The 26,499-nt window shown below is 39.0% G+C and overlaps 1 protein-coding gene across 15 annotated transcripts in view; it reads right to left on the bottom strand.

Annotated features, from left to right (window-relative positions):
* Window positions 1-4,667: 4,667 nt before the first annotated feature.
* Window positions 4,668-26,499, bottom strand: part of CYLD (CYLD lysine 63 deubiquitinase) — a 66,896-nt gene continuing 45,064 nt past the window's right edge. For all 15 annotated transcript variants that reach the window (XM_042231609.1, XM_042231613.1, XM_015100436.3 and 12 more), the window contains 8 exons: window positions 25,727-25,849; window positions 23,227-23,318; window positions 22,345-22,411; window positions 14,100-14,232; window positions 13,053-13,161; window positions 11,867-11,985; window positions 11,377-11,593; window positions 4,668-9,737 (listed from right to left, as the gene is read on the bottom strand). In XM_042231609.1, the coding sequence (XP_042087543.1) occupies window positions 9,553-9,737; window positions 11,377-11,593; window positions 11,867-11,985; window positions 13,053-13,161; window positions 14,100-14,232; window positions 22,345-22,411; window positions 23,227-23,318; window positions 25,727-25,849 (1,045 nt within the window). In that variant the 3' untranslated portion in view covers window positions 4,668-9,552. The remainder of the gene's footprint in view (window positions 9,738-11,376; window positions 11,594-11,866; window positions 11,986-13,052; window positions 13,162-14,099; window positions 14,233-22,344; window positions 22,412-23,226; window positions 23,319-25,726; window positions 25,850-26,499) is intronic.

The raw sequence follows: 26,499 nt of genomic DNA, 5'->3' as shown, positions 1-26,499 counted from the left end.
TCACTTCAGCCGCTCAGTCGTGTCTGACTCTTTGCCACCCTATGGACTGCAGCACACCAGGCCTCCCTGTCCATCACCAACTCCTGGAGTTTACTCAAACTCATGTCCATTGAGTTGGTGATGTCATCGAACCATCTCATCCTCTGTTGTCCCCTTCTCCTCCCACCTTCAATCCCTACCAGCATCAGGGTCTTTTCAAATGAGTCAGTTCTTTTTATCAGGTGACCAAAGTACTGGAGTTCCAGATTAAGCATCAGTGCTTCCAGTGAACACCCAGGGTTGGTCTCCTTTAGGATGGACTGGTTGGATCTCCTTGCAGCCCAAGGGACTCTCAAGAGTCTTCTCCAACACCACAGTTCAGAAGCATCAATTCTTCGGCGCTCAGCTTTCTTTATAGTCCAACTCTCACATCCATACATGACTACTGGAAAAACCATTGCCTTGACTAGATGGACCTTTGCTGACAAAGTAACTTCTCTTCTTTTTAATATGCTATCTAGGTTAGTCATAACTTTCCTTCCAAGGAGTAAGCGTCTTTTAATTTCATGGCTGCAATCACCATCTGCAGTGATTTTGGAGCCCCAAAAAAGAAAGTCTGCCACTGTTTCCACTGTTACCCCATCTATTTGCCATGAAGTGATGGGACTGGATGCCATGATCTTAGTTTTCTGAATGTTGAGCTTTAAGCCAACTTTTTCACTTTCATCAAGAGGCTCTCTAGGTCCTCTTCACTTTCTGCCATAAGGGTGGTGTCATCTGCATATCTGAGATTATTGATATTTCTCCCAGAAATCTTGATTCTAGCTTGTGCTTCCTCCAGCCCAGTGTTTCTCATGATGTACTCTGCATATAAGTTAAATAAGCAGGGTGACAATATATAGCATTGACGTACTCCTTTTCCTATTTGGAATCAGTCTGTTGTTCCATGTCCAGTTCTACCTGTTGCTTCTTGACCTACACACAGATTTTTCAGGAGGCAGGTCAGCTGGTCTGGTATTCCCATTTCTTTAAGAATTTTCCACAGTTTGTTGCAATCTACACAGAAAAAGGCTTTGGCATAGTCAATCATGCAGAAGTAGATGTTTTTCTGGAACTCTCTCGCTTTTTCGAAGATCCAGCAGATGTTGGCAATTTGATATCTGGTTCCTCTGCCTTTTCTAAATCCAGCCTGAACATTTGGAAGTTCACAGTTCACGTACTGTTGAAGTGTGGCTTGGAGAATTTTGAGCATTACTTTGCTAGCATGTGCTGCTGCTGCCGCTGCTGCTGCTAAGTCACTTCAATCGTGTCTGACTCTGTGCGACCCCATAGACGGCAGCCCACTAGGCTCCCCCGTTCCTGGGATTCTTCAGGCAAGAACACTGGAGTGGGTTGCCATTTTCTTCTGCAATGCATGAAAGGGAAAAGTGAAAGTGAAGTCGCTCAGTCATGTCTGACTCTTAGCGACCCCATAGACTGCAGCCTACCAGGTTCCTCCATCCATGGGATTTTCCAGGCAAGAGCACTGGAGTGGGGTGCCATTGCTTTTTCCGTGCTAGCATGTGAGATGAGTGCAGTTGTGTGGTAGTTTAAGCATTCTTTGGCATTGCCTTTCTTTGGGATTGTAAAGTTATTATCCTCCAATTAAAAATTATATTTAAACAAATGAAATATAGAGATTCCAATATCAATAACCCCATCAAGGCACACTCTATGGAGCAGCCTCACCTGTCTGTCTTCAAGTGTGTAGGACACACAGCCAAGAAGCCATACATCATGGCCCAAGGCCTGGCCTCATTTATTCCACAGGCTGGGGAGACTGTGCCTGCCTCAAATGGGACCTGCAAGGTTTGACCTCGGAGGTCACATTCAGTGTCTCACAAGTAGGGTGGATGGCAGAGAGGAACTCGGGAGTCCTCCCTGGGGAAGTCAGTTTCCATCCAACTCTTAAAACCTGAGTTCAACCTCAAATTGCTTTGGAAAATGCAGTATTTGAAACAAACCTGAGACCTATTTCTAAGGGAGTGGTTTGATGCATAGAATTGAGGGTTTTCATAAACTCCTAGGGAAGGGGTAAAGCAGTTGGACCCACCCTGCAAATTTCAGTGGCGCTTTTGAGATGGAGGTCACTGCTGGGTGAATTACTCCATGTTTATGATGTCCAGTTCAATATTCACACACTGAATTACTTCAGTTGGATCTCAGACTACTCCCCCTTCCAATAAAATCCATCCCTTCAAAAGTGGCAACTCACATAGACCTGACTGTCCACAGTGTGAAGGCAGTACCCACCCCAGTTCAGTTCAGTTACTCAGTCGTGTCCGACTCTTGCGACCCCATGAATCGCAGCACACCGGGCCTCCCTGTCCATCACCAACTCCTGGAGTTCACTCAGACTCACGTCCATCGAGTCAGTGATGCCATCCAGCCATCTCATCCTCTGTCGTCCCCTTCTCCTCCTGCCCCAATCCCTCCCAGCTTCAGAGTCTTTTCCAGTGAGACAACTCTTCACATGAGGTGGCCAAAGTACCGAAGTTTCAGCTTTAGCATCATTTCTTCCAAAGATATCCCAGGGCTGATCTCCTTCAGAATGGACTGGTTGGATCTCCTTGCAGTCCAAGGGACTCTCAAGAGTCTTCTCCAAGACCACAGTTCAAACGCATCAATTCTTTGGCGCTCAGCCTTCTTCGCAGTCCAACTCTCACATCCATACATGACTACTGGAAAATAGTACCCACCTCATCCTCCCCAAAAAAACTGAATCCCTTTCCAAGAACTCAGCCTCCTACCTAATCAGACTGGTGGGTTTTCTTTTTTATAACATTTACACTTATAGACACCTTGAATACTTCCTGAGCAGAACGGCATCTTCCTTATGCCTCTTGAAGTATATCTTCGTTCAAGCCCTCTTCAGGTATAGTGAGGTTCACCCTGTTTCTGAATCCTTTCTCTGGCCTTCAGAATATGTCCCACGTAGAGTCCCAAGGCTCTTCCTCAACAGTCTAGGTCAGGAGCTTTGGAACAGATTTCCTCCTTCCTCTTTGGAGCTTGTCCACGTCCATAATCCCCTTTATCAGAGCAGAGGTTTCATCGGAGAATGACAAGTGGGTTATGTTTCCTCAGAAACCTCCACTGGCCCTGACAAGTGGCTGCAGGGCCCAGCGGCATGTTGGACTAACATAAGGAGCTGTGAAAAAGACCATGTGCCTGGTGGTGGTGTCACTGACTAGGACCCTGTGGAAACTTCCTGGGACAGCCCCCTCCCCATTTCCTCTGCTTTAGCTCCTCTATGAAGTACTCAGATAACAGTATCTGATGCAGACTTTGAGTTTTTCAGATGCTAAAACCACTGCCAAGTGAAAAAAAAATCACTGCTTGATGCTCATGAGCACATAGCCCCCAGACCTTCTGGTGCCTAAAGACTGATGATGTAATCCTCCCTGTCACCCAGTCAGAGAATTGTACATGAACTGATCGCACACCCTGTGACCTGCCCCTACCTTACGTGGCTTTTTAAATTGCTTTGCTGAAACACTTCCAGGAGTTTGGGGTTTTGTGGGAGCACAAGCCACCCATTCTCCTTGCATGGCCCTGCAATGAACTTTTTTCTGCTCCAAACTCCTGTTTTTCGGTTTGTTTGGCCTCACTGTGCATCAGGCACAGGAACTTGGATTCGGGAGCACCATCTGCAGATCCTAGTGGCTTGGGTGGGCACATGCTTGAGGCATCTGAAAAGCCTCGATCCATGAATGAATTCAGTGTGCAGCCAGAACCAAGAAATGCTGCTGGAGGCCACGCATCCCTTCCTCAGGAAGACGAGGGACAATTGGCCTCAGCAAGTCAGGAAAGGAGCAGGGACCAGGCCCCAGGAGAAGAGGCCTAGAGAGGCAATCGTCCTCTGCCAGCCTGTCAGCCCGCCTCCAACAAGGTCTGGTCTTGATTGCCCACACCCACAGGTGGGCACAAGTATCTGAACAATCACTGTGGCACTAGCACACCCACAGAGAATTAGAAGGGATGGGATGAAAAAGCATGCCAACCCTTGAGTATGAACAAAGGAAAATCAGAATGATGTTCAAATGGCCAAGTTTCATTATCACCAATACGTCATTTGGCTGTGGGTTTCTAAGTAGGAAAGTTCTTGAATGTATTGTATTAATACAAATATTGCCAGCTCGGACCATTCTAGCTTTCCTACCTTGGCATAACAAGGGACTGAAACTCTACAAGCAGTAATTCCTGAAGAAAACTTATTATATCAGTTACCTAATATAGCATCATGTAATCATCTCTCTGGATTATACAGAAAAGTAGTGTTTTTAATTGTCTCCTTGGCAGCTGTGAGGGATCAAGACACACTATTCTATAGTCAACAGCTTTGGCCCAGTTTAAGAGATGAACAACTCTTGGTTGGATTAGAGACTGGCAGAACTGAGCTTTAATTAGGATCAGAGCTTGGTGGTGCCAAGTTATTTCAAGAAACTACACAAAATCATGATGCCAGGAGGGAACCCAGAGACCACTGGCACATCTCCCAGGAAAAGTCTGTTTTCTAAAACAAGCACAATGATGACAGAGATTTGATGAAGACACAGGTGTGCCTGGTACTGCATTTTCCTAAAGCAATGTTCCTCTATTCCAGTCTTCCCATAACCCAAAACCCTTCCCCAAAGAAATCAAGGAAAAACAACCATAAAAATTTAATTTTAATGATACAGAAATAGTATATAGTACATTTCTTTCCACAGCAGCACTTCAATCATCTCTAAAAAATTTAACAAAATTAAGGCTAAATCAGAGCAATCTGATAATAAAGGGATATTTTATGTGGTTTTACTTTTAAAGAATGTCTTCATAAATATAGAATGTTCATCAGGCAAAAAAAAAAAAAAAATGAACAAGATACCAAATATGGGAAATGCAATATAAAATGTGCTCCTTTATACCAACTTCCTAACAACCATGACTCCCCCGGGAAGTTCCAAACAGGATTTTTTTCTTTTAATGAATGTTTATGACAGGATACTAATACTTTCTGGAGTACTACAGGCCATTTTAAAAAATGAAACCAAGAACAGTTGAGTCTCCCACACAATCTCTTGAAAAAATAAAAAGCAGAAGTGGACAGGGTTTTAAAGTGCAAGATAATTACATCTGAGTCTGTGGAGCTCCAAAGGAGGATGCCTCTGGACCTGGCCTTTCCCCGCAACCTGTATTATAAGAAGACTTTCAAATACAGTAAACAAAAATGGCATCACTGACAAGACAGTCAGGAAAGCAAATGGATTTCTTGAATGACCTGCTCCAAATACTGACATTTATTGTGAGCAGGAAGAAGGAATGTCTTTCTTTTCCCTCTTTTCATTATCCTTGGCCATATGTGCTGGTTAGCTTTTTACCACCACTTTCAAACTCAAGAGAGACCCTTCGGCTGTTTCAGGATTTAGACTAAGATGAAGAGTCTTTTTTTTCCCCTCTTTTTCCTCCAATAAAGCTTCTGAAAGGAAACTAGACAATGCAACGCTGACTTGCTGCAAGAAGCCTGGCTCTATGAAGTCCCAGTCTCCGAGCAGTGACACAGCCTGGGAGGCAGAGGAGAACCCACCTTTACAGCCCCAGCGGGTACCACACCTGCTCTCAGGATGGCCTTCCATCCTCCACCCTCTCTTGCATCTTAGTATTCATATGAATATTTCCATCTTAATATGCTCTCCTCCTTCTCCACCCTCACTTGCCTTGGGGAATTCAAGTATTATTTTCATTGAAGAATTGTGGGTGTGTTAACATCACCATCCCCCTAGAAAAGGCAGTCTTATTTTTCACTATGAACCTACAGTCCCCCTACTTGAACAAGGACATTTTACTTTATGACAAAAAAATCTTCCCATATTAGGGTTAAATTTTCATCATAAAGTAGCAGCTAGTTAAGTCTACTTTTTTTTCTTTAACTTTGCATAACAATTTAATTTTTCCATTTCTTTGGTTTCCAGAGCCTCAATTTCCCCTACAGAAATTAAATGAAGGGTAAATGTCCAGGTACGTAACATCCTCTTCAGTCTCAAGAGGGTTCCTAAGATGGCTAAAACCTCTAGGAAACAGTGGGCTGAGGCATTGATCCTAAAATGCACTTCTTATATGAATTCACATGTAAAAACAGAGAAACAATATGACAAATATACAATTACCCACATGTATGTGGAGTAATTAATAAAACAACATTCTATGACCACACAATCACATAAAGAAAACGTATTTTCGAGATCTTTCAGTTCAGTGATTTCCAAATCTGGCTGATGATCACTCTCAGGGTCACCTGTGGTGGGGCGGGTGGGGGTGGATGGACATTTGGGGTCTAGGAAATAGGGTCTACCGTTTGTGAAGTCAGATCCAGCAGGCATGGCCGAGGACCCAGAAATTTGTCTTTCTTTCCTGTAAGATTCAATAGTCCCACCCCCTTGCCATACAGAGGAAGACACTGAGGCCCAGAGAAGTCAAGACGTTGCCCAAGAAACAGAGAAAGGGCCGGACCAGTTCTTGTCCCCTTGTCCACCACTTCTGTCGCATCTCACTGCCTCCCAGAGCCCCCCACCCCGGCGCCCTTACACTTAGGCCAAGAAGCCTTTAGGAGACACTCTGCTGTTGGAAGCAGGTGGTGATCTGCTCGAGGACAGGTGCCATGTCTCATGTTCCTTTTGACACAATCTTAGGTGACAAGCGTCTAAGAAATACTTGTTGGCAGGCAGTCCCTCAGCTAAGGCCTAATTCTGTCTTCTCTCACACCTCTGTCTATAATCATCGACACAGATGCAAGGTCATCTAGCTGGATATCGAGATCCATCAGAAGACAACAGTAACATCTCTGAATTTATGAAGGTGCCATGTTCACACAACAGGAATCTGAATGACAATGCATAAGATAATTACGTCTTTCCCTGTTCCTGAATTATGTCAATTAGGTGAAAAGAAAAAAAAAAAGTGAATCCAGGGGATAGAAAGAAGCTATTTACCTACAACTTTTGGCAAATATGAATTACAAAAATCCTAAACTATTCTAAGGAAATTATCCTTAGCAATTGTAACAATTTTACATTATTGAGTTTTGTTTCTGTCTCTCTTGGTTTGCAATGTGTATTTCCAGTTTTACAAAACATTCTTTTGTGGTTGGAGTCAAACTCCTTCATAAAGCTGATAGCAATGCGCTGAACACATTATGAAATGGGTGCCCTCCCTCCCCCCCTCCCATATATATAAATTCTCACACACAAACACACACTTGTGTATTCAATGGAGGTGGGGGAACATGACTTGTTTTATAAATAAGATGATTTTACTATATTGCCATCTTGATTGTACATAGGATATGGAAGAAAGGATAACAGAAACATTTAAAAGACCAATAGAAAAATACGAAAGAAAATTTAAGGCTAAAAATTAAGTAAGTCGACAGGCACATGAGTCACTGGTGCCACACAGCCCAGCCCTGCCTGTGCCCACCTGACACACAGGGCTCTGCGGGAGCAGCAACAAGAAAGGACTGCTGATGGGGTGTGGGGGGCAGTGCTGGAGAGGGGACACCAGGGCCTGGAAGGACCCTTACCTCTAGAGGAACCATCATAGTGGGCCCTGCATCCCTTTACTGGGTGCTCCCTCCCCAGCTAATATTAAAAGAACAGGAAGCTCTGCTTGAAGAAACTGTCCTAGAAATGGTTTATGGAAGAGGTCCCTCCCACTAGAAAGTGCCTCCACACCCTACCCACGGGAAATAAGCGTACAACCCCACAAGTCCTCTTCAAGTCTTCTGCCACGAGGAGCTGAGCAGGACTAACCTTCAACTTGTGTTTTAATTTTTACAGGAAAGGAACTGTCTTCTCTTAACTGTTAAATCCAGTCTTACCTAGATATAGAGTCCTAATCATTTCTCTAGAGAGCCTTTTAAAATCACATTGATAAGCTCCTACATCCATGTATTCATCCAACACGTACTGATTAAGGGGTGACTGGACTTGTGGAAAGTCAGGGCTAGAGGGAACCTTAGGCATCTTGCCCCCCAGGCGCCTCATTAACCCCAGGGTGATGGGGTGGGGCTGGTCCCAATCTCTCTGGACCTAGTATCCAGATCACCAGTCACCCAGGTACTGAGCAAAACTTCATGCAAAAGTTATGTACTTTTTTCATAATGAAAAAAGTACGACAAAATTTTCTGTACATTATGATTCATAACAATGAATCCTAGCTAATAAATACTAGGAAAATGGAATGACAAAACCAAAGGGTAAATGCGACTTTAAAAAGAAATAATTGCAGGGTTTGCAAAGATTCTTTCTCTTCTTTTGGACATTCAGTGTTTTATGAAGTCATATGCTAGACACACATGACAACCTCTGCCTTTCCATGCAATTAGGAAGTCATTCCACAGAGACACCATCGCCACACAACACGTCCCACAGCACTGACACGGACAACCTATGCTGCTAGTGTACAACAGATACACACTACAGGTATTAGCTACAAAAACATCCATTTTCTACTTATTGAATCAGGAGGAAGGCAAAGCTGCTGCTAACATTTCAATAAAATATCTGGTTCGTAACTGTCATTATCTCAAGGGATATCAGACTGAACTTAATGCAGGGACTGATCTAAGTTCTAGACGGTCTTATCTAAGATAGTAGAAGTTGAGAGAGCCAATACATCTCTTCAGAGAAATTCCAATGAGTGATTCTATATGACCAATTCATTTTCCTATTAACCTTATATTTGTATAGGAATATATTTATCACCCAAACTCTTTAATAAAATTTACTGTACCCCACTCATAATAGAGTCTTTAAAAAAGAAAAGAAAGCTGTTAGCTGACAGTTCCTACTATGAATGGAGAGCTTCAATTGCTGTATATGTGAATACCCCAGGAAAACTACATCAAAAATGGACATTTCATGACAAAAATCACTCATTTATCTCAAAACCAGAACAAATAGAAAACACCACTGAGGAAATTTAAATACTTTTGTGACCACTACCACAGAAACACAGAAACTCAGGTTGCAGACATGCAGGAATCGGCACTAGAAAGGGAAGAATTAACAAATCAAACTCAAAACAACTTTAATCGCTGGATTGAAAGTAGACTCAATAAAACCAAAGTATATCCTCCTCAAGGCAGCAATTAGCTACAAAGGAAAAATGATTTCATAATCTTGGTCCATAAAGAAGACACATTTATTTACATTCTCAATGGACTAAAAGAGGTTTTAAACTGTCACAATTAAAATTTTATGCTTCCAAAAATATCTTATGATCAATGCACTTAACTTAAAGCTTCAGGTATTAATAACTTCATTTAGACTTCTTAAAAAACCAACACAAACATACTTTCTAGAGTGCAAAATGCTTATTAAATACTTTAGTAACACAAAAGCAATTTATTTTTAAACGCAGGAATCCTGCGTTGAAGGATCATCACCACAAAGACATCCATTGCCGGCAATGGACGCTGAACAGAACTGCCAGCTCAAGTGAGACGCAACGTGGAAACTGTGTGTCTGATTTCTGCACCCGTCCAGATGACCCTGTTTATTTGTACAGACTCATGGTTGGACTCTGGTACATGCACATGTATGCATCACAGAGAAGTCTTCGTGCACAGCCTTGGATTCTTCTGGAGTCCAAGGAATGCAGATCATCGAGAGACATTTTCAAGTACTCTCCTACTTCTGGGCATGGGGTAACTTGAGGAATGTTGAAGCCATTCTGACCACCTATAGAGAAAAGGAAGAGCCGTATTGAGGGCAGTGAAGTTACAAACACTTTCGCTGCCCTGCCCCACCAAAGTAACTTTAAAATTCTGTAATTTAGTTAACGCTAATTTCCAGGATCAGAAAAACCTCATTTTACTTCTGATCTCTAGAAGTCCTCTGTTTAATTCTTGACACTCTCACTTCTTGGTTTCTGAAAGGATTCTGGGACCAACAGTGAATATAATTGGTCAAAAGATATATATCCTGAGCAAAGTCCAAAATCTACTTCCCAGGTTTCTCGGTGCATTCAGTCAAGCAATAATGTCACCTACACATGTGCACACACATTCAACTCCTCACATTCCCAAACCCCTTCCTGGACACAAGCACCCCTGTTTGCTTTACCATAAGCCTGGCCAGTTTAGAGCAGATCTAGTAGCTTAAAGTACATCTAGTAAAATGAATACTATTTTATTCCCCTAAGTTTAAAAAACATATTTGTGTAACTCTATCAAGGTTCTGTTTCACGTTTCACTAGACAGCATGAGGATATAAGGCATGGTTTTAGGGACCCCAGGAAAGGTTCTTCTGCTTTAGCCTCCCAATGGCTTTTCTAAAAATATCTGGAACCCCTGTGCTTTTGAATTTCATGCTTAAATGCAAATTTTAACTGGGCTAGGGACATATTTACAGATGGAGCTGTGCTATATCAAATGTCTGAATGCTGAGAAAATGTTGAGAACCCATGAGGCAGAGCTTGGGCACCTGATCAAGAGGCGGCCACAAGGGGATGTCCTAGGTCACTAGGGGACCACACCAGAAGACTTGGGTCCTGGAGTGTGAGAGTGGCTAAAGGAAAAACGGGGTATGGAAGAACTGGAGGGGTATGGAAGTCATATTCCCACAACTTTGCCTAGGGCTGATCCTAATCTGTAAACTCCATACAGGCAGGAGTACAGCTGTTTTGACAACTGCTTCATTTTTGAAACCTACTAGAGCCCTGGGCACTTCACATGCACTCATTAGGTATTTGTTAAACAATGACTACACATCCTAGAAAGCAGCCTAGAAGGTGCAGTATATTCCCCAGTTCAGGAAAAGACATTATACATAGAATAAGCTTATTTTTCCAAAGAAGACATTTACTTCTATTCTTAGCTTTGTCATTTAGAAGACACATGGTTTAGTATATAAAAGAACATAAGCACTGAATTTAGAAAGACTGAATTAAATACATGCTCTGAGACCTTAGGCACCTTAAATCTCAGCTTTAGTAAGACAAAAACAGGAACCACTCCCATTCTGCAAGGATTTAGGTAAATGACCTAAAGTCCCTTCCAGAGAGCTTGGCACAGAAGTACTTAAGAAATGATGACTATAGTATAGAAAATGAGAGGAGCTCAAAAGTCAAGGACAACAAAGTAGAAATAAAAACTCTCAGCCTTAAAGGAAAAAAATCTGATTCTTTTTTTTTTTTAAAGACTCTATGCATGTCAAATTATCACAACAATACTATTCCTTAGTTTCATAGCAAGGCTGCTAATGCATCACCAAGATAATCCTGAACGCTGTTTTGTTACTCAGAACAGGCTAGCCCACTACAACTATCCCACTACAAACTCAAATATAGCCACATGTGGAAGAAAGGTCTGTAAAGTACCATCCCGATCAGCCATGCTGTCGAAGAATAGCCAGGCAGAGTCGTCTTTCCCGTACTTCACAAAAGCGACATAGTGGCTTGTTTCTATGCAGAGGACAGCGAATAACTCCATCTTCTGGCAGGGGATGCAGCCGTGTCTCCAGTCCCAGTCAGGCAGATCTTTGGGAAGTGACACTGGGTTGTATTTATGATTCAGCCTCTTGGGATGAAGGTGGACCTATAGCAGAAAATGAAAAGAAAGCCATTAAGGAGCCAAACTCAATGTTTGAAGGGAATGGACTTCACTTACTCTAATGGAATATGTCCCTATAAATGGCAACTGAGTACCCCATGGAAATCCATCAAATAAACAGAAGAAGCATACCCCTTAATTATGAATTTTTTTAAGTTAATTATGATTTTGAAAACTTTTCAAAACCTGAAATCTGGTTCAACTACAAATGATTTATTATTTATTAAGAGAATATCCATTAAGTGAAGTCAAACTTACTTGAGCATTGCAGGTTTTACAAAACTGCTTGATTTTGCCAGCTGAGATGTCAGGGTCATCATAGCATTCTCTACACTCATACATCGCAAGCCCTCCACATATCCGGCACTGCCTGGGGGCTGAAAAGGGTGGGGTGGGGGGAGTTAAGGGGTCTTTTACAATGCATTCTTTTATTTTAAAAGATTAAAAAGAAAAATTAAGTTTTAAAAAGGATAATGCTCATGGACTCAATAAAGTCTATCCCTCCCCATAAAGTATAAATTGGATTTCCTAGGATTCAGAATATTTTTAAAGACATTTTCTCTGACCAAATGACTTAAAAAAAAAAACACTCTAGAGTGTTCCCCTGATTATAAAACTTCTACTGATGAATGTGCTAAGACACAAGAGAACATACAGAAGAAAACTGAAAGCATCTACAATTTCAGTTAGCAAGAGATAACCACTCTTGTAATTTCTCTTATAACTTTATATCTGCATACTTAACATAACTCAGTGTGTGTGTGTGTGTGTGTGTGTAGCTCCTCTTGCAGACAATATCAACATACTTTTTCACTTAACATTACATCATGACCACTTTCATATAAAACTGGTCTTCAAAAACATGAATTTGAATAGCAGTACTTGTGCTGTACAGATACACTGTAATTCACTTAACCACTCTCCTTTAGTTAACATATAGAGTGCTTCTAATTTCTTATTCATAAATATATTTGCATACGAAATCTTGATTTACGTGTCTGATTTTTTTCAGAACAAATTTCTAGTGTAATATTTCCAAGCTCTTCAGACAGCAAACTGTCTTTAAGAAAACTTGTATCCTGTTAGACTCATTCCGGAGAAGACAATGGCACCCCACTCCAGTACTCTTGCCTGGAAAATCCCATGGAAGGAGGAGCCTGGTAGGCTGCAGTCCAAGGAGTCGCTAAGAGTCGGACACAGCTAAGCGACTTCACTTTCACTTTTCACCTTCATGCATTGGAAAAGGAAATGGCAACCCACTCCAGTGTTCTTGCCTGGAGAATCCCAGGGACGGGAGAGCCTGGTGAGCTGCCGTCTATGGGGTCGCACAGAGTCGGACACGACTGAAGCAACTTAGCAGCAGTTAGCAGACTCATATTCACAATTAATGTGAATGACCTGATAGACTATTGTTGAAAAACAAACTAAAAAATCTTATACTTACTGTCTTCAAGTAAATCTGTTATATTTAGTTCCAGAGAAGGAAAAATTTTTTTAAATAGTTTAAAGTCTTTTCCAAATCGAGGCATCTGAATAATCAGACATGATGGTGCCTTAAAAAAAAAAAGGATATATATAATTTTAGAATCAAAACACTGATAAATTTCCCTGAAATTCCCCCAAAATAGTCATGGTTGTCAAACCAAGCAGTGGTTCCAACATAACATGGATGGCCTGTAAAATGGGATCTGCATGTGAACACAGAGTATAAAGGCAGAGCACCAAAGAGCCACAAGCCTCAAGTAGTCCAAGATGTATGGACACATGGACACACAGGTCCGGCAGTTCAACCACCTGGGGTCTCAAAGAATATGATGACTGTGCAGAGTAACATTCTACTTTGGGTTTATATTTTTCAAAAGGTTTCAGAAAAATTGTTTTTGCAAGTATAATTAAGAAATTCATCACTGAAGGACACTATTCCTTATATTTCAACAAATAAATAATGGTAGCTATTAAGGTTTTATCAGAACAACCCTTTAAAAATGGATACAATGAAAATGAGCCACAGTGTGTGCTACTAAGATCATGAAGATAGTCAGTAAAAGAAAAGTAAATTATATTACTTATTCATTTACAATAAGTGAGTTTTGTCTTTCATTGACAGAGGAAAAGTAAACCTTCCTTTGGATGATATGCTTGAGCAAACTATTAAATTGGATAAAATGTGAAATTGAGTGAAATGACAACAGAAACCCTCACAATCTTTTTTGCTCTAAGCTACTTAAATGTTTTCAAGTTACAAATCAGATTGATATTTTCTTTGGCACCAAAAATCTAAAAAGTTCAATCTTAGTATTGTCTACTAAGTTCAATTTAAAGTATTTTCTACAAGGACAAAGTTGAAGCATGGCATAATTTTTAAATTTGTGTTAACAGTTTGTGTTTATAACTGTTCTCAGTGTGTTAAAAGTAATAGTTATTGAAGTAATGGTTTTCTTAAGAAGCCTAAGGACTTGAATATAAAATATAGTAAGTAATTATCACATACCTCAGCAAATTTCAGGTTACTGTTGATAAAAGACCATTCTAATAACTGCTGAATTGTAGGAACTCCAACTTTCTCATTTTTTTCCATAAAAATTTGATAGAAGTAACAATCTTGTACTTTTTGACCTGCTGATCTAAAAATATGCAGGAAAAAGCCAGATAATTTACTTATGAAATGCATCAGAAAGTGAAGTGGTTCTAGGGGCATTTGAGAACACAAAAACTATTGAGAACAGAAATCTGCAACTCTGACAGAACAACAGGGATAAAGACAATCATTTAGATAAAATAATTAAATGTACTTGTGCATAAGAACTTACAAATTATTTTTTTTAGTTTTCATACTGAAAGTTTCCTTAGTGATTAGGAAAAAGAAATGTAATAACATCTGCAATCAAAAAGCACTTGTGAATAATGATAACCAGAAGCTAATATCATTGGTTCAACTTTACTGTTCAAAGCCAGAAAACAGTAAATTGCATTTAATGCCTTTAACAGGAAAGTCAGTTCATACATGGCTGAATGGGACAAACCCTTAGAGACCTTCCAGATGGTCTAAAGACCTTCTAGACCTTTAGAAATTTTTAATTTCTAAAATGAAGGCCCTGAGATCAGGTGAAGGATCATCCTTCCCAGCAAGTCAAAAGCAGAGCCAGGTGTAAAACCCAGGTAAAACAACCGCTCACTATTCTCTGCACTATTAGATGGTCACTCATTAATTCAACAAGCACCAAGTTAGGACCCACTGTATGCAAATCTCAGTGTTACCTTACATATTTTCCCTTCTAAATATTTTTACTAGAATGCATGAAAATTCAAGACTAACTGTACCAAAAGAATCAATAATCTTTAAATTTACTACTTACCCTTTTTAGCAGAATTTCTGGGCATAGAATCAGGCAGTTTATAATCAGATTTATAAGTAGATTTCAAGATTTTTAGGGAAAAATATTAACATACACACTAATCTCAGAAACCCTGTTTCCCAAAGCAACTTATACCCTGAAATAAAGACAACTTATTTGGTAACAAAGTAGAAATTGTTGAGACTCCACGACAAAAAAAAAAAAAAAAAAAAAAGATAACCAAGAAATCTGAAGGTTATGCTGTACCAATATTTTAATCTATTATTGATGACAATAAAATGCCAGCATTTTTCTGTGAGAGTCAAAAAGCATTAAAAAGAATCAACAGGTAACAGAAAAAATAAGACTGGAAACAAAGAAAGCAGAAGTAGTAGAGGTGAGCAGTTACAAAACTCAGAAATATTAATAGTATAAACGAGAGGGATGGTGGTTGGAGGGAGCACAGAGAGGCAAACATGAGATGGGAATCAAAAATGAGGATGTAATACCAACAGCTTTGTGATATTTGGACAGAAAATGAGAGGGGGAGGGGAGTGGCAACTACTCACACCTCATAACTGAAGTTCTAGAAGATTAATAATATCCTAGGGTGATTAGCTCATCACTGAGAAACACATATATAAGAATTAGAGCAAAATTGATGGTATTGTACAAAACCACACACCTTACATTTCTGTTTATCACCACCCCCCCAAAAAAACCTAAGAGCAGAAGGATACAAATGTTGTATTAACTTTAAAAGAAAACAGATGTCTAGGGAGGAGATAAAAGTATTCACAGGTTTGTAGGTCTATCTTTGTAACACAGACCATAGTGGGTAGTTGACTCAAATTTTTTACAGATTCTGGATTATCTAGTAATATGGAATATAACATATCCATGTAATAAGAATTCCCAGTTCGGAAGTTGCTGTATAATACAGGGAGCTCAACCTGATGTTCTGTGATGACCAAGAGGGGTGGGTGGTGGTGGAGGGAGTGGGAGGGAGGCTCAAGAAGAAGAGGATATATGTATACATATAGCTGATTATATAGGACGATCCCCTGGAGGAGGACATGGCAACCCACTCCGGTATTCTTGCCTGGAGAATCCCGTGGACAGAGGAGCCTGGTGGGCTACAGTCCATAGGATCACAAAGAGTCAGACATGACTGAGCAACTTAGGGCACACACGCAGTTGACTCACGCCGCATGGCAGAAACCAACACAACACTGTAAAGCAATTATACTTCAATCAAACATTTAAAAAATAAAAGAAGAATCCCCAGTTCTATGGTTCTATAGTAAGAGGTACTCAATAGTACAACCTGAAGATTCCCTTATATCTGCTTCCTGATGCTGATTTTTTCCATTATTTTTCCTGGAGGGCTTCACCTCTATCCACTAGATTCTCCCCTTGGTGGCTATAACTTCAGTTTCACTCTAGCACCCCCCACACAATTAGTCGTTGCTACTGTTTTTAAGTATGAAAGTTTGATATACCTACCTTTACCAATTTCTTGCTTGACTTCCCTGTTTCTTGCATAACATTCCCTTATTCTAAATTTGGTTTTATGTTACTAAAGCATACCTTGTAATAAGTCTCTGACTGGTAATTTAGTCCTGTTTCTTTCTGCTCAGGAATTTTGTGCATCTTTTTTCTTAGAATTTAAGTGTGTCAAAAGTTCTGTAAAATCTTCAGTTATTATCTCTCAAACTGTTGCTGCTTCCCTAATCTCTAGTGATTCCTCTGAGAACTACAATTGGAATTTGTCTTTCATGTCTCTTTTCTTTGTTTTTATCCTTTACTTTTTATAACTCTGTCCCTTTGGGCTACATTCTAGGTAAGTTCTTCAGATCTATCTTCTAAATGAGCAGTTCTCTCTTTAGTTGTGCATACTGCCTTCAGTGAGGTATCCTCTCCCAGCCATATCTATATGGCTATACTATTACTGTATTCAGTTCTTTCTATTCAGTTTCTAATTGTGTACTGGTATCACACTGCTTTAATGTCTGTTGTGCTATCTTTATAGCTTATAATAGAATTGTTTTTAAAAAACACTACAATGTTTTCACATCTTATAGAGATTTCTAATATTGTTTTACAGCATTCCAAAGGGGGGAAAAAGTTAAGATCTTGATTATGTACAAATTATTTTATAAAAATTAACATGTTAAACTTATTTAATCTTTCTACTTAAATATAATCTTTCTCATTAATTAATCAAATCACTTTTTAGCTATGGACAACTTTTTAAAAAATCTATCTCAATAAAATTGATTCCTTAGAATTTTATACTTTCATGAAGCATGGAATTATCCCTTCTTCATATTTGCTAGTGATTAACAAATACAATTGATTTCTCCATGATTTTATTCTACATGGCCAAATTACAAATTTTTGTATTAATACTACAATTTCTTCAATTCTCTAGGATTTTCTAGGTATACATATGTGCATGCTAAGTCACTTCAGTCATGTCCTACTCCTGTGACCTTAGGGACTCTAGTCTGCCAGGCTCCTCTGTCCATGAGATTCTCCAGGCAAGAATACTGGAGTGGGTTGCCATGTCCGCCTCCAGGGAATCTTCCCAACCCAGGGATCAAATCTGCATCTCTTATATCTTCTGCATTGGCAGGCAAGTTCTTTACCACTAGTACCACCTGGGAAGCCCAGGTACACATATAGTTATCACCATATTTGAAGAGATGATAAATATATTGTCTTATTTCATTAGCCAGAACTTCCAAAACATTATCAAATTATAACTGCAGTATTGTCCATCAACCCTTCCTTCCTTTCTTTTTACTCATTAACTCAACATTGGCATCAAAGAAAATCACTTGAGACACTGAGATGAGTAAGAATCCTTGTCTGTGTTAGCTTTTAAGGAAGTGCAACCTCAAAAATGACAGAATGATCTCAGCTGTTTCCGAGGCAAACTATTTAACATCATCATTTTAATCCAAGTCTATGCCCTAAGCAGTAATGCCAAAGAAGCTGAAGTCAAACGGTTCTATGAAGACCTACAAGACCTTCTAGAACTAACGCCAAAAAAAGATGTCCTTTTCATCATAGGCAATTGGAATGCAAAAGGAGAAAGTCAAGAGATAGCTTAGAGTTAACAGGCGAGTTTGGCATTAGGGTACAAGATGAAGCAAGGCAAAGGCTAACAGAGTTTTGTCAAGAGAACATACTAGTTATAGCAAACACCCTTTGCCAACAACACAAGAGATGACTCTACACATGGACATCACCAGATGGTCAATACCAAAATCAGACTGATTAAATTCTTTGCAGCCAAAGATGGAGAAGCTCTATGCTGTCAGCAAAAACAAGATCTGGAGCTGACTATGGCTCCGATCACCAGCTCCTTATTGCAAAATTCAGGCTTAAACTGAAGAAAAGTAGGGAAAACCACTAGGCCATTCAAGTATGACCTAAGTCAAATCCATTATGACTATATAGTGGAGATGATGATTCAAGGGATTAGATCTGGTAAACAGAGTGCCTGAAGACCTGTGGACAGAAGTTCGTAACACTGTACAAGAAGCGGTGACCAAAACCATCCTAAAGAACTATACAAAAAGGTCTTAATGACCTGGACAACCAAGATGGTGTGATGACTCACCTATAGCCAGACATCTGGAGTGTGGAATCATGTGGGTCTTAGGTAGTGTTTGTACAATCAAAGCTAATAGAGGTGATGGATTCCAGGTGAGCTATTTCAAATCCCACAGGATGATGCTGTTAAAGCGCTGCACTCAATATGCCAGCAAATTTGGAAAATTCAGCAGTGGCCACAGGACTGGAAAAGGTCAGTTTTCATTCTGGTCCCTGCCAGGAGCCAGCATGGGCGATCCCACCCATGACAAGGTCATGCGGAAAGGCCTGATGGGCAAGGGAAGTCAGGCTTCAGGGGTTCCCCTGGGTTTTCCTGAGCATCTACCCCAAAACCAAAATCTGTCTGTTAACTGTCTGCTATACTATACTCTTCTGACATTACCACCTTTTCTCTGGAAAGAGTTAATTCAAAGCTCCAGTTAACAGTCTCCTGCATATAAAAAGAATGTTTCGGCTTAAAACCCCTTTGATGGCCTTCTAATCTATCTGACCGGTCTGCTTTAAACTTGTGGATTGTTTACAGCCCCCAACCGTGAGAGGCACGAAGCTTAAAACATCTTAAAGATATAGAGCCTTTTGGAGCTAAGAATTAGTTTTGTGAAGAGTTTGTTGAGTTAATGTTTGCCACCAGGCCTCCATATCCTTTATCTTTTAGGCACCTGGGAGGATATTAATCAATGTAAACGGATGCAGAAATAGGAATATAGTAGTTTTGATGTTAGCAATACTAGACTTTTGAGTTAATTAATTTTCTCTTTGTTATAAATCACTGTACTCCTTTTACTTGTTATAAATTGTTGTATTCTTGCTATGTAATAATGTAACTTTATTTAGTGCTTTCTGAGAGTGGCACCAGACTTTGGGAAGAACAACAAAAATAAGTCTTCTGGTTGACAAACCCTTATCAGAAAAGGGCCGTAAAATGTTAATTGGCCTTTTGGCCAGAAGATGATGTAAATCACCTAAAACTTGTGTATACAACTAGGTATGCAGAGAGAAAGCCTGGTCTCGATAAGAGTGAGGGCTGCTGATGCTGCATAATTTTATATTATCCATTGATCTCTATGTACAAAAAAAGGTATAAAAGGCCTTTCTAGATAATAGAGGTGGGGCCAGTCATTGGAAAGACTGGTTTACCCCATGTCTTCTTTTCTTACTCTATTTTCTGGCTGAATTCCCATCTGGGGCGTGGAGGCTTGCCATGTCTACTTACTTGCCCCAGCTTCTACGATCTGTGAGAGAAGGAGCCCAAGGTGGGGCACCCTCTGATATTCAAACGGGCACCAGTAGCCTAACGTAGATGGTGTAAATCTCTTGTCCTGAGATTTTATTGGTTCTCCATGTAAACCAAATTATTCAGCCTCTTTTCTCCACTAAATTTTCTTACTACACTATTTCTTCCTAATCTCTCTTTATATTTCTAATTAAATAAATAAGTTTTCCTCACCTACGCCGTCTCCCCTTCGAATTCCCTGGATCCACCAGGGCAGGACCCCAGCAAGTCCCAAAGAAAGGCAATGACAAAAAACATTCAAACTACTGTACAATTGCACTCATTTCACATCTGGTAAGGTTACACTCAAAATCCTTCAAGCAGTTTCAACAGTATGTGAACCAAGAACTTCAACATGTACAAGCTGGATTTAGAAAAGGCAGAAGAATCAGAGATCAAAATGCCGACATTTGTCGGCTCATAGAGAAAGCAAGGGAATTCCAGAAAAACATTTATGTTTGCTTCATTGACCATGCTAAAGCTTGTGACTATGTGGATCACAACAAACTGAAAAATTCTCTAACAGATGGATATTCCAGACCACTTTACCCATCTCCTGAGAAACTTGTATGCAGGTCAAGAAGCAACAGTTAGAACTGAATATGGAACAACTGACTGGTTCAAAATAGAGAAAGGAGTACGAGAAGGCTGTATATTGTCCCCTACTTATTTAACTTATATGCAGAGTACATTATGTGAAATACTGAGCTGGATGAATCACAAGTTGGAATCAAGATTGTCAGGAGAGGTATCAACAACTTCAGTTCAGTTCAGTCACTCAGTAGTGTCCGATTCTGCAACCCCAGGGACTGTAGCATGCCAGGCCTCCCTGTCCATCACCAACTCCTGGAGCTTACTCAAATTCATGTCCATTGAGTAGGTGATGCCATCCAACTATCTCATCCTCTGTTGCCCCCTTTTCCTCCTGCCTCCAATCTTTCCCAGCATCAAGGTATTTTTAAATGAATCAGTTCTCTTCATCAGGTGGCCAAAGTATTGGAGTTTCAGCTTCAGCATCAGTCCTTCCAAAGAACAGTCAAGACTGATTTCCTTTAGGATGGACTGGTTGGATCTCCTTGCAGTCCAAGGGACTCTCAAGAGACTTCTCCAATACCACAGTTCAAAAGCATCAATCAACAACCTCAGATATGCAGGTAATACCAATCTATTGACAGAATGTAATGAGGAACTAAAGACTCTTTTGATGAAGGTGAAACAGGAGAGTGAAAAAGCTGGCTTAAAACTCAATATTCAAAAAACTAAGATCATGGCATCTAATCCCATCACTTCATAGCAAACCGAGGGGAAAATGTGGAAGCTGTTACAGATTTTCTTTTCTTGGGCTCTAAAACCACTGCAGATGGTGACTGCAACCATGAAAGTAAAAGATACTTGTTCCCTGAAGGAAAGCTATGACAAACCTAGACAGTGTAATGAAAAGCAGAGACATCACTTTGCTGACAGTGGTTCAAACAAAGTTATGGTTTTTCCAATAGTCAGGTACAGATGTGAAATCTGGACCACAAAGAAAGCTGAGTGCTGAGGAATTGATGCTTTTGAGATGATTTTGAACTGTGGTGCTAAGAAGACTCCTAAAGAGTCCCCTGGACAGCAAAGAGATCAAAACAGTCAATTCTAAAGGAAATCAACCCTGAATATTCACTGGAAGGACTGATGCTGAAGCTGAAACTCCAATATTTTGACCACCTGATGAGAAGAGCCGAGTCACTGGAAAAGACCCTGAGGCTGGGAAAGACTGAGGCAAAAGGAGAAGGGGGCAGCAGAGAGATGGTTAGACAGCACCACCAACTCAAAGGACGTGAATTTGAACACACTCCAGGAGATAGTGGGGGACAGGGAAGCCTAGTGTGCTGCAGTTATGGGGTTGCAGAGTCAGACATGACTTAGCAACTGAACAAGAACAACAAAATAGCATATTAGCAAGATTCTTCAGCAAAATAACCCACACTAAAATGTAAAAAGGTCCAGCATTCAACCTGGAAAATTCATCCACTTAGAATATCTCATGAAGAACTTCACTGCATGAAATTCAAGACTTTCATTCAAGATGACAGGGAAAAGACCAAGCTATAAAACTGGAAATAAAAGAGCTAATTTAAAGCTAAATTAATTGAGTGGTGTAGCCAGAAACAGTGCTCCCATCATGTCTGACTGAATTCAAATAAGATTCTCTTTAAAGGATTCATTAATTTAAATTACAAATATATTTATATACAGTATAATAAGAAAATGACTTACAAAAGTATTTATTACTGGGGTTAAAATTAAAAGCATAAATTTATATTGGATTTGATCTTCCAGTTAAGTATGATACTATGGAGAAGACTGATTTAAATTAATTTGCAGTGTAGGAACCTAAATATTAGGATCATTAAACAAACACAATATTAAGTAATCACTAAGAAAATCAATTCTACTGAATGATGGCAGTGGAAATGAGGATTGTCTTTTTTTCCAATGCTTATGTAACAATTTAAAATTACCTGATTTTTAACAATGGTTCTACTCTTAAAATATGATGAAACAGGATATTCAGGAATTCTTCAGGATCTAGGAGAAGATAAAAAATCAAATAAATCACAGACAAGATTTTTAAACCATTCTATTTTTATTTAAAACAGTCATATTCCTATATAGAATTCAATTTCATAATCAATATTATTTCAATGAAAAGAATAGTTCTCAAGTTTTCCTAACAAAAAAAAATACAAAGGATATTTAAATGTTATGAGAAAGTATTATGTGCCAAGTTTGTTATAACTTTATTGCATTTTAAATAATAATTCATATATAGGGAAATAATTTTAATTTGGGGGGAAGAACTTAACCTTAAGTATGACCTTATTTTTTCTGTTATTTAAATAATTATCAAGACTGTAAATATTAAAGTTGGTTACAATATACTGTTAACACATTCAAAGTCAGGAGTTGAACCTCTGAGGAAATTCATTAGCTAATGAACAGATTAAACATTGTCTCTGACCATAATCTTAAATCCTAATCAGTCATTTGTAACTCACCTAATAACAAGGAAAGCAAAGTGGGAATTGTGGGAAATTCAGCGCAACTCTTCACCAGAGTAAAGAAAACACCTCTGAGTATCATTGCTGGATGGAAATTCTCCTTATGTATTCATAATATACTAAAACCAGTCAGCTTCTTAAAGGGGTTCATTATTTCACATATCACTCATTTTAGAAGAGAGAAAGTATTTATAAAAAGGGAAGAAAATTGTACATCACAAAGGAAAAATTATATTTTAAAATAAAACCCCCAAAACTACACAGATATAACATTTCAGCCAATAAATTAGCATTTATGCCTTCAAGTTATTTTTAAAGCAAATCCTATAAATCAAAAGTCACCTTTTTCTTCAGAGGTAAATCCTGATGCAGCCTCAACTTTTTCAAGTATCTTCCTCAGTTTCATAATCTTTGTTGCACATACATATCCATATCTGTTAGTAAAAAACTATTAATTCTAGCATACATATTAAATTAATATAATATTTTACTGAAGTATATAGTTGGTTTACAATGAGCATAACACATTTTTTAATAATCATGTTATTTCTTACATAAATCTAGTGTCATAAATCAATATGCTTATAAGTATTTTTTAAAATACAATAAGCTTCGTGAGGTTTACAAATTTTGAAATAACTATTATACAGTAATAAAAGAAAAAAATAATTTTAATTTATGATGACTGTTTTCTCTATGTCCTTAAGGAATTAAAACATTTACTTTACAAAATAGAATATACAATTTTGAGAGAAAGTCCTTTTAATATTAAAGGATGAAATAGCTACCAAGGGAAATGGAAAAGGGCAGTCATAAGAAAGTGAAATTCTAAAATCTGCAGTCAAACCAATTATCATAATTACATTTTCTCTCATCTTTGTCTGAATACAGGAAACTCAATCTTTGACAAAATTCTAATTCTAAAAATGGCTTCAGAAGACACCTTAGAGGCCACCATGGGCTTAATAAAGGCAAGTCAGTACCAGATAATCTTATAACCATTTTTCCTATCTACTATTTACTCACTCATTAGCTCTTTGCAGCCAACATATATTGAACACGTACCACTTACACAGTAATCTAACCTTTTGGTCACCAGGAATACAAATATGAGTAAGGTTAAAAAAACAGGGTATCTGCCTGTGAGAAGCTTGAAATGGAGAAGGCACAGATTCAGTCCCATGTAAAACTAGTCAGCTATAACCTAGATATGACTGCTGTAGACAAAAAGAATCTTGATCAAAACAGGGCATTTGGTAAGTTTCTTGCTGTGGACAGGATGACAAAGTCTGATTAACCATGATTCTTAACGGGTTGGACAACAATATTCGAAGAATGTTTATTAATGGATTTATGGTGTTTTAGTGAGCAACTGAATTGAACTGAACTGAGAAGGAAATAAGGAAATAAGGAAGTGGTCACATGCCTTAGTTTTGGATTTAATTTGTCTTGTTCTAGTATCAATCACTGGGGGGAGGAATAGATAGTATTTTAAAAATTTGTATTTATACAAATATAATATAAAATAATTGATGTAAAAATCAAGACTCATAATTATCTTAAGTGAAAACTATAGTTTTTTCATCACTAATAGAATTTAAGGTAAAGAAAAGATACAAGTGGAAAAATTATTCACCTATAAATATACTTTCCTAGTCATGTTATATAATAGGTCTTTCTGAATGCTCATTATATTTCAGTGTTCTGCATTTTGCAATCTTATATCAAGATATTTATTAATTTCCATTGTTAAAAAAATATGTCACAAAATTTAAGTTTAGTTTAATATGGACTTTACATAGCTTTCTCTCTGTGTTCCTGAAAGAACGGATTTATTTTGTGATCTACAGCCCTGACTCTTCATAGTTTAAATTTTATAATGTGACATCATCCCCATATTCCTCCCACCACTTTCAAAAGCTCTTACCAGATGTCTTGTACTTCTACCACTACAAATTGCTCTCTGTGGCCAAAGAAAGACATATTTTAAATTCTTAAACTAGGAAATGACCAAAATCATCACCTTTTTAAGGGAGGTGGAAGGAGACCCAAATATCTTCCTTTAACCAAGAAATATGTCAGTAAAATATATCTCATCTATTTCTAATACAAAACTATTAAATATTCACTACTGCATAAATAAAAAATTTCCCTTGCTGCTATTCATTCAGATAAAATTAAGTTTAAGAAACCAGATCATACCAAGTAGGCTAGTAAGCATGATTGTGCTCAGTCATTCAGTTGTGTCTGACTCTGTGCAATCCCATGGACTATAGCCCACCAGGCTCCTCTGTCATTTGAGATTCTCCAGACAAGAATACTAGAGTGGGTTGCCATGCCCTCCTTCAGGGGACCTTCCCAACCCAGAGATCAAACCCATGTCTCCTGCACTGTAGTCGAATTCTTTACCGTCTGAGCCACCAGGAAAGCCCAGGAATGCTGGAGTGGGAAGCCTATCCCTTCAGGGGATCGTCCCAACCCAGGAATTGAACCAGGGTCTCCTACATTGCAGATAGATTCTTCACCAGCTGAGCTATCAGGGAACATTTTAGGAATTGCGTTGGAGAAGGTAGAAGTCCCAAGTACTTTATATCAGCTATTCTGAGTGTATGCTACCAAATGGTTTCAACATTTCATGGCATGCCCTATGTGCCACACTTTGGTCAGATGTTAAAGTAGTACAAGGGCCAAAAGTTTTTTTTAAAGTTAATACTTCACCAAGAGAAGTAATTCTCTCCCATTTCGCATTAAATGAAAGCAGAGAATAAGTTAATTACTGTACCAAGAAGCAGCCAATAAGACACCATCTAAAGGGAAAAATAACTACATATCTTTTACTTACATTCTCAGAGGATTAACGATTTCTGTCCTTAGGAGTTCTTGAGTTTCACTATAGTATTCTACGTCATTCTTTTCTTTAGGTCTAAGTAACACAGTATCCAGAACGGAACTAAAAGCAAATAAGCTGAAAAATAAAAAAGAATACTTTCCCTCATGCTGGAAGTACACTCGTTTTTGAGAAACACATACTAAAAAGAATATGAAGAGAAAAATCACGAGAGAGAACACATAACATACAAATCAGTGTTTTTCATTAATACAGGCAACCAAAACCCCTGTCAGGTTTCCTATGGCTCACTCATTAGGGCCCAGAAATCCTCCCATGATAAGGAGAATACTAATATCAAGAAGGTAAACTACAGTGCTTCCCTTGTGGTCCAGTAGTTCAGAATCCACCTTGCAATGCAGAGGATGCCGGTCTGGCCCGTGGTCTAGGAGGATCCCATATGCGGTGGAATAACTAAGCCACTCTGCCACAACTCTTGAGCCTGTACTCTAGAGCCCTCAGGCCAATGCTACTGAGCACACACACTGCAACTACAGAAGCCTGTGCATCTAGAGTCTGCACTCCACAACAAGAGAAGCCACCACAATGAGAAACCCATGCACTGCAATGAGCCCCTGCTTGTCACAACTAGAGAAAACCTGCATGCAGCAACAAAGACCCACTACAGCCAAAATATAAAATAAATAAGTAAATCTTTAATAAAGAAATACTGCTGCTTAGTTTATTTTAAAAAAAGAGAGAGAGAAGAAGAAGGTAAACTGTTGATT

Source organism: Ovis aries, chromosome 14, assembly GCF_016772045.2.
Source record: "Ovis aries strain OAR_USU_Benz2616 breed Rambouillet chromosome 14, ARS-UI_Ramb_v3.0, whole genome shotgun sequence".
In the NCBI taxonomy this organism is placed as follows: domain Eukaryota; kingdom Metazoa; phylum Chordata; class Mammalia; order Artiodactyla; family Bovidae; genus Ovis; species Ovis aries.
Note: the sequence above shows the minus strand (reverse complement) of the source record. Positions and strands in the feature narration are given on the sequence as shown.